This window comes from Colossoma macropomum, unplaced genomic scaffold, assembly GCF_904425465.1.
Source record: "Colossoma macropomum unplaced genomic scaffold, Colossoma_macropomum, whole genome shotgun sequence".
In the NCBI taxonomy this organism is placed as follows: Eukaryota; Metazoa; Chordata; class Actinopteri; order Characiformes; family Serrasalmidae; genus Colossoma; species Colossoma macropomum.
In genome coordinates, this window is record NW_023494805.1 from 4,937,194 (window position 1) to 4,946,542 (window position 9,349).

At 41.6% G+C, this 9,349-nt stretch overlaps 1 protein-coding gene across 1 annotated transcript in view; it reads left to right on the plus strand.

The window, feature by feature from the left end:
* The window catches only part of esyt2b (extended synaptotagmin-like protein 2b), a 76,701-nt gene that overhangs the window by 63,575 nt on the left and 3,777 nt on the right, over window positions 1–9,349 (plus strand). Inside the window, 6 exon segments of the mRNA XM_036596814.1 lie at window positions 231–317; window positions 1,213–1,362; window positions 2,798–3,207; window positions 4,156–4,183; window positions 4,185–4,255; window positions 4,390–4,521. Coding sequence (XP_036452707.1) covers window positions 231–317; window positions 1,213–1,362; window positions 2,798–3,207; window positions 4,156–4,183; window positions 4,185–4,255; window positions 4,390–4,521 — 878 coding nt within the window.

Here is a 9,349-nt window from a genome sequence, read left to right on the forward strand (position 1 = left end):
ATACACACTTACAGTTTATCTGCTGAATTTATATTGAAAAAAACATCAAATGTGGCTTATGGCACATTTATTTTTTCAAATATGTTAAAATCAGCAAAGAAATAAAAATTGAGCACTAAAGTTTGCTGAAAAATGATGGAGGTGAATTTAAGCTTTACTCTCGGTGATTTTCTATTAACCACACTGTTCTTTCCTCGGTTGTGCTGTAATTGGTGTTGCCGTGCTTTCAGGTGCGGTATAAGACGTGTGAGCCGCTGTGGGAGGAAGCGTTTTCATTCCTGGTTCATAACCCCCGCACTCAGGAACTGCAGGTGGAGGTACAGTATTACACACATAAACACACCATTCACTCCCCAATCCATACGGTCCATACATGGAAACTGACCTGCAAATACAGCCTGTTTTGAGTTCATCTTTTTGTGATGTCACTAGTCACTCAGCAATTTAGCACATACAGCAGTTTAGCTCCACCATTCAGTCTACAGCAGTTTAGCCCCACCATTCAGCTACAGCAGTTTAGCTCCACCATTCAGTCTACAGCAGTTTAGCTCCACCATTCAGCTACAGCAGTTTAGCTCCACCATTCAGCTACAGCAGTTTAGCTCCACCATTCAGCTACAGCAGTTTAGCTCCACCATTCAGTCTACAGCAGTTTAGCTCCACCATTCAGCTACAGCAGTTTAGCCCCTCCCATTCAGCTACAGCAGTTTAGCCCCACCATTCAGTCTACAGCAGTTTAGCTCCACCCATTCAGTCTACAGCAGTTTAGCCCCACCATTCAGTCTACAGCAGTTTAGCCCCACCCATTCAGCTACAGCAGTTTAGCTCCACCATTCAGTCTACAGCAGTTTCGCTCCACCATTCAGTCTACAGCAGTTTAGCTCCACCATTCAGCTACAGCAGTTTAGCCCCACCATTCAGCTACAGCAGTTTCGCTCCACCATTCAGTCTACAGCAGTTTAGCTCCACCATTCAGCTACAGCAGTTTAGCCCCACCATTCAGCTACAGCAGTTTAGCTCCACCATTCAGCTACAGCAGTTTAGCCGTCTACAGCAATGGCTAGTTTGATCACGGCTAAAAACAGGTGGAAATAAATGTTTTATCTCAAATAAGATTCTCAGTGAGAAAATTGTGTTTTTAACTGTATCTCTGCACTTGAAGTTGAATTTGCTTTCACAGCAATTAACGATCGGCTATTGTAATTGTTTCAGGTGAGGGATGATAAACACAAGTGCATGCTGGGTAGCGTGCGAGTGCCGCTGGCAGGTCTCCTAGCGGACGAGGAAATGACTCTGACTCAGCAGTTTCCCCTCTGCAACTCCGGCCCCAGCAGCAGCCTCAAACTGAAGCTGGCACTCAGGGTTAGATACATAATTTAATATGATAATGTTATATATAATACATATAGAATATGTACAGTATGCAGTGTTGAAAGACCAAACACCACCGTTCATTTATTTAATTTCCTGTCAAAACAGTCAGCTCTTCAACAGTTATTCACTTTTTCAGCACCAGGAATAAACAGCAGAAATAGATCTGATAGAAAATTACACAAAACCACAAAATACTGAGTTTCTCCACTCTTTACCTTTATTACAGCTTCCATTCTTTTCAGGAGACTCACTTTCAGTTTCTGAAGTAAATCTGCAGACATGCCTCCAAAGTTCAGTCTCAGAAGTTGGTTTAGTAATCCTAAACACATTCAGTGGTGTTGAGTCTGGACTCTGGGGTGGTCAGTCCATTGTTCAGCTTCTTTATCTGATGTGTCCGTCTCCTTTTCTCAGTGAGGGGCAGTTTTAGTGTCTACCAGGTCTTGCAGGTGGTTGTTAGGAGTCCCATTTTCTTTTTTAATCAATTTTTGAACTTTTGAAATTTTTCCTGTTTTTTCACTTATTTTCCTTTGACTTCTTTCCTTTCTCCTTCGTTATGCAAGAGGAATAACTTACATCTAATGTCCTCCTCAAAAATATCACCTGAAAAATTAATGACTTGTACTTCAATTAGGAATCAAATCAAATCACGTTTATTGTCACATCACATTTATACAGGTGTGAAGGTGAGAGAAAATCTTAGCCCCCTTGTAGTACTTAAATATACAAAAAAAAGCCATATATGTATATATATATATATATATATGTGTATATATATGTATATTTTATGTATAGATTATATATATATATATATATATATATAATCACTACTGTTGGAACAAATCTCCAAAATGGTAACTTACTTTACAGGAGAAGGAAAAAACCTATTTTACTTTTAATGTAAGTCAATGGATCCAGATGTTTTTCCAAGTAATTTTAGGCCATTTTTTTTGGTCCATTCATCATCAAATTTATAGACAATGTAAAGGACCACAGGTATTTTCAAATGATGTGAAAACTGAAAATATATATTAGTAATACATTAGTACATATATACACAATGCATATACACAGTATTAACATTAGGATACACCAGTATTGCACCATTCCAATGTACAGTTTTTGTCCAGTAATGTAAGTTATGAAATAACAGCTATAATATGTACAGTTGTACACACTTCCATATATGCACTTTGTGAGTTTGAGGTGGATAAATGATGCAGGGTACACAGGGGGTAGAATATTGATGTATAAATTCCAGATTATACAAGATGTTAACGGCTCTTTTCACTAAAACGTAATTAATGAACGGTGTAGTTTTTCACAGCACTGTATAATTAATATAAAAGCTGTTGCTGGCAGTAACTGCAACTCCAAAGGGTTAAGGATCCTGTTTGTGTGTGTCTGTATATGTATGCATTCACAGATTCTTTGCCTTGAAAAGGAGACCGCCTCCGGCCGGCCCTCTGCGGTCCAAATCCGACGCGCCAGCCAGTGCGTCTCCAGTGCGACCGCCCCGCCTCAATCCAGCACAGCAAACTCCGCCTCCACAACCACCACTCGCTCACACTCTGTACAAACACGCACACATACACCTCCCTCAGCCTCCGGCACCCCTTCCCCAGCTGCACCCCTCGGCGCCCCCCAGGGGCAGAGGGGCTCAGAGGGGTCTCCGGTGCGCCTGGCCCAGGCCGGTCGCAGCACCTCCAGTTCGGGTCTGAGCTGCCTGACGAGACAGCAGCAGAACCACAGAGACTCCATGCACAGCCTGGCCTCAGACACATCTCTACCCTCAGCAACGCTGGAGCTGCAGAACAGACTCACGCAGCTGCAGAAGTGAGTACAGTTACACACGTCAGTGTCGGTGTCACTGCTGTCGTTACCACTGGAAAATGTCCAGCCAGAAGCAGCTGCATTTACATTTACCTGTACAGCATTTGGCAGACACTCTTATCCAGAGCGACTTACAATTTGATCATTTTACACAGGCAGGTGAAGGCAGTGTTAGGAGTCTTGCCCAAGGACTCTTAGTGGTATAGTGTAGCGTGCCTAACCAGGAAGGGATTGAACCCCAGTCTAGCGTAGAAGGCAGAGGTGTTACACACTACGCTAAACCAACCACCTCTGAGGCGATGATGGGATTACTGATCAGGCCAGAGGGGCAGGGGCCTCAGGGACCTCTAATGGCTCCTTTGACTGCCAGAGTCTCAGGGGTCCTCTCACTGCCAGGTCCTTTAGGGGGCCTCTGACTGCCAGGAGTCTCAGGGGTTGTCTGACTTGTAGAAACCTCAGGGACCTCTGACTTTCAGGGACCTCAGGGGGTTTCTGATTGTCAGGGACCTCAGGGCACTTCTAACTGTCAGGGGCCTCTGACTGCCAGGACCTTTAGGTGGCAAAAAAGTCAGAGACCAGCGCAAATGCACCCTCTTTTTCTCTCTCATGGCTCAGTTGCCGTGTGGCTTCCCATTATGAGCAAGGCCTGGAGTGCATTCGAGGGAGGCCACGCTGGTGCCTTCTTGGGTCATCATGCGTACAGTTAAAAAAAGATTGAATGAAAAACCCACCTATTCAAATATTAATTGCTTATTGGAAAATAAATTAACTTTTAACGCGCTGGTTGAGCAGTTATGTATTTGTCGATCAATGGTTTATCGCCGAGATATTAACATCCCTGGTACGCATAGATAAAGTCAAGTATACTGCGGCCCCAAGACCAAGCCGTCAGGTGTACTCTGTCCTGTTGATGACTCTCTCTCTCGCTCTCTCTCTCTCTCTCTCTCTCAGTGGTTCAGCTTCTGCGCAGTATCCTCTCGGGTGAAGTGCAGCTGACCATCAGACACAGCTCTCACCGGAACAAACTCATCGTGGTGGTCCACGCCTGCCGGTCAGAACAAACACTCACTATCAGGGCATAAATATATCGTAAATCTACATCTGGGGTCATAAATATAGCGCAAATACTCTCAGCTACGATGTGATGGAGCTCCATTATAGGTGTTTATACGCGTCTTTCTGCAGCAACCTCATAGCTCTGGGGAAGGACAGCTCGGACCCCTACATCCGCCTCTACCTGCTACCAGACAAGAGCCGGAGCGGACGCAGGAAAACCAGCACCATGAGGAAAACCCTCAACCCCATCTACGACCAGTCGTAAGAGTACAAATACTTCTGCTCAGACGCTACTGCTCAAAATATCAGTATCGCTGTTTTCAATAACACAGCACCAATGTGGGCACAGATAAATGTATAAACTATGTAGAGGAGACACCTGGGAACTATGATTTCTGTGGAACTACGAATAGATTTAAAATAATTTCCATGCCTGTTGTATTCAGACTCTGCAGGTATCTCAGTAATCAGGATATTTATCTACTCTTATTAATTACCAACATCATTATGAACTGACAGAGGAATCAACCAATCACGTTTTGATTTACAGTGAGACCAACTTAGTGAGAAGAAACATCATTCTAGACCAGAGGTCTTCAAATCCAGACTTTGAATCCAGTTTGTAATCACTGGTACTTTATTGAGCTGTTGATATAACTGATTGGCCACCTGTGGCCGGTTGCGCCAGCTGTGCGTAGGTTCAAACATAGATTAGGTGTAACGTAAGTGTTTACTAAGTTCAGGTTTATGCATTACTAAATCAGATTGTGTTGCAGTAAGCTAGTTTTAATGGTGAGGTAAGTAGTTACTAAGGCCCAATCCCATTTCACCCCTCGCCCCTACCACTTAGCTGATTTTTGTTGAGATAGAGGGGTAGGGTGAAGTGTCAGGGCTACATGACCCTCCAAACAGAGGATTTTAAGAGACTCCAAACAGTGCTATGAGAAAAAAAGAAAAACTGGCAAGAAACCAAAGAAGCCCACAAATGTGAGAGTTTTCTCATTCAAAAAATTACGAAAAGCAATTGTATTTTCATGTTTAATGTCATTTCAATGTATTCTGATCCTTTTCTTCATAACAAGCATAGAAAATTGCTAATTGTGTGCTAATGTGTCGGTAGCTAGCTAAATTTCCCGTTCCACCTTAAATAGTCCAGCAGTACTGATGTCTAATGTGCTAGAATGTAACTGCTGCACCAGTTAAGGTGAAACAGGAAATTCTAAATAGAAGCTGGAGAATATCTGACTTCAGCTTCATATCACTGAAGAATTATGGGTGGGTGATAATAAATAATTGCCCCCCTCTTTGAAGCCCAGCAGTGAGGAGCTGAACTTTACCCTCCTCTGCTGTCACTGCAGACTGGCAGTGTCGCCTGCAGAGCAGCGCTGGTAGCTGTTAATGAAGTGATGCTCTTTTAATTTGAGGGTCTCATTTCAGAGGGAAGATTTCAGACACCACCCCTTGTAACTCAGTTCCAAGGGGCAAAGTGACACTCCAAAAACATGGGGTAGGGGTAAAAGTAAGAAATGGGATTGGGCCTAAATATTTAGTGGGTGAAAGTGCTGGGAAAACAAGTAGAAACCAAATAGAGAGCACAAAAAGACCAAAAGCATGACTTTGGTAATTAAGCTAAAAGCTCTAAACACTATATGCTGTGATTTTACTTACAGCTCTAACCATCACTAAACACCCACAGCTCCAGCTCAGTGAGACTCAGCAGCTGCACAAACGGATAAACTGAGGCTGCTATTAAGTCGGTCAGCCAGAAACCGTCATCTAAAAAGCAGCATGTTTGGTTTGTCAGGGAAATATTAAAGAATAAACAGACAGCGGCTGTAGATAATTGATTTTATTCAGTGTAACTTTTACACATCACTCTCTTTTATGCTGGATATTTTTTTCTATTGAAAAAGTCAAAGGAGGCTGCTGTGTTTCCATGGCAGCGGGTTTACTGATTCTGAATGTTATCATCATGTTAAAGTGACATGTTCATTAGTTAGTTGTTACTAGTTATACAACAGTTAGTTTCGGCCACGCAAGCTGATTGGTTGAGAGGTGTTCTAACTGTGCTGTTATTTCACCATAACATCACAGGTTTTTCACAAACGCTGTATCACTCCGCTGAGACGCCGTTGCTAAGCAACAACTTTGACAGCTGTAGGAGACGCTCAGGACATTTGAACGTTTTTACTTCTTACTTTGCCACAAACAGAAAATGGACACTTTTAAGATCACATCTGACCGACAGCCGATTTGGTCAGACTCTGAAGATGAGACGACACTAAATTCCCAAACTGTCATCACCACTGAGCAGCTTTTCAGTCGGCAGCTGAGACAGAAGAACAGCTAAACAACCTGGAATCAGCCAGAAATGAACCGAACACCATTCGCCAAACTAAATGGGCTGTAAGATGCTTTACAGACTGACTGGAGCAAAACAACATTAATACTGATCTGGCAAAAACTGACAAAACTGAGCTGAACTTGATATTGCGGCAGTTTTATGGCTCAGTCTGTACTTCAAAAGGTGAGGCTTACAGCAGACTGTGCAGCGAGTGGGCGGAGCTCGTTACTCTGATGTAGCAACAAGCTGCTCGTTAAGGAACTATAATTTGGCGGAAGGAACTGCAAACATTAAAACATATTAAATTAGTTTATTAATTAAATCAGTTTATTAATATATCACTTTATTTATTTAACTGTTGTATAAAAGCAACAGAACACTCAAGGAGTGTGTTATCACCAATAACATCACGGCTGTGATGATCTATGGTGACCAAATCACAGCTGTGATATTATTCGATATCACAATAACACACTCCCTCTCGTGTTCTGTTGCTTAATTAAGACACAACTTACGGATTTGTGGTGCGACCAAATTTAGTAAAAGGATAGTTTGAGACTAACTAGTGTAACTAAGGACTCAGTAAAGACTTTATGCCCAAACTTAAGTATAAACGTATGCAGAACTGGTGTCGTTCCTACCAGTGATTACAAAACCCAGGTCTGGAAACAGGATTCAAGGTCCAGATTTGAAGATCTCTGCTCTAGGCCTTCTAGAAGTTCTAGATATGTCACTGTCTGTGAATACGAGCTGAAGTATAACCAGGCTTCGGTTGGTTGTTAGGAATGGAACACAGCGGCGGCAGCTCTGTGTCAGAACTCTATATAATAAATAAACAAATGCCGTTCTTTTACAAGTTTCTAACGTCTGTGTTTAAGCTAGAACAGACAAAAAATGTTAATGAGAATCTCTGTTAGCTTAGCGCTAACACACAAATAGAACTTCATAGGGGTGCTAGCAGAGGTTAGCATCATCGTAGAGGTGTTTTTTCCTCGTTTTTGACATTCATGGCCCAAACCGAAGACTTACCTCATATAGTTATGCTTCTCCACTGCTAATCTGTCTCTAGTACTCTAAAAGCTGCACTCTTAAAAAAGATGGTTCTTCAAGGGTTCTTTAGTAGAGAAAATGGTTCTATATAGAACTATGAACACTTGAAGAACCATGTGCAGTAGATGGTTCTATATCGAATCTTTTTAAAAAGGGTTCTATTTAGCACCAACATGGCTCTTCTATTGTTCTGTTGTCCAGCTTGTAACAACAGAAGAACCATGTTTGGTGCTATATAGAACCCTTTTCAAAAAGGTTGTATATAGAATCATCTACTCCACATTCTGAAGAACCCTTTCACGATGCAAAGAACCCTTTAATCATGTGAAGGGTTCTTTGAGTGTTCATAGTTCTATATAGAACCATTTTCTCTACTAAAGAACCCTTGAAGAACCATCTTTTCTGTAGACACATTTGATATAATTAGTAGGGCACTGTAAAAAATAAAAATGAAGGAACGTTAGATGTGTTCAGATTGATGAACATAACTGTAGAAGTTTCTGATAAATTACTAACATCTTTCTATTCCCAAAAATGGGAAATGATGAAGCTTTTTGTGTTTTTACAGCATTTCAGTTTACACTGCAGAAGTTATTAAAGCAATGAGCCACTTGAGGAGAAGAACGTTTGGTCGCCCATCGCTGTATATTACAGTCATTTCATGAACTTTTTTAACTTTTTGTCGTACAACAATGAACATATGATATCACAGAACTGTTTAATGCAAACATTTTCACTTTATAAGTACTTTTTAGTCACCAAATTACCACCATGAGTCTTATTTAGCGCCATACAGCGGCGCCATCTTCTCACACTGGGGCTGAATCTCAAATGGCTCCCTGCTCCCTACATAGTGCACTAGGTAAGAGTTTAAATACTGGATCCTGCAGCCCAACAGAGCAAAATACAGCTAAGAAACAGTCATTTGGGATTCAGACACATCCACACTCAATACATGATGCACTGTTTGGCTGTAGAGGCTGGAATTACTAGGCTTTCATAGCCAGCACACTATTTAGTGTGTTTGGGATTCAGCCTGGGTTTGACGCGACTTCTGACTGAAACATGAACATTTGATGCGTATAAGACGATCAAGTGAAATTTTTTAGACTTTCATACTGCCGTTATACAGTTAATCATACTGTAACTACTTTAATTCAAGCCTGTGATATTAATGATGGAGTAGTCTAGGCTGTTGGCTCTTTTAGCCTGTTAGCTGGCTGACCAGCCCAGTTCTAGTTAAAAATATAGGTTACCAGCCCCTCAGTTTAAACAGAAAACAGGTTCTCACTTCATCAGTACACTCGGTGGTCCATATGAGCAGCATTAGAGTCAAAGATGATTTTATTAATAGCAAGGTTTTTTGTGTCGTGGCGCTGTGATACAGAGTTCAGCTGTTGTGAGGCGTCATAGATGTGTAAATAACAAACTGTAAAAACCTTGTTAAGTACTTAACAAAGTTAATTATTTGCTTGTTGATTCTCTTCTTGTTACTTCTTTTCTTTTTCTTGAGGGCCTTGTTCTCCCTTTCCTGCTGTAACACTGAGAATTTCCCATTGTGGGACTAATAAAGGATGATCTTATCTTATATTGTGGATTTTACAGCGGCTTCAGACGCAGATCAGCCGATCAGCCGATCAGATTTTAGGACCAGAACTATCCGTTTTATAATATAGAATAAAACAGAAAAGGTTA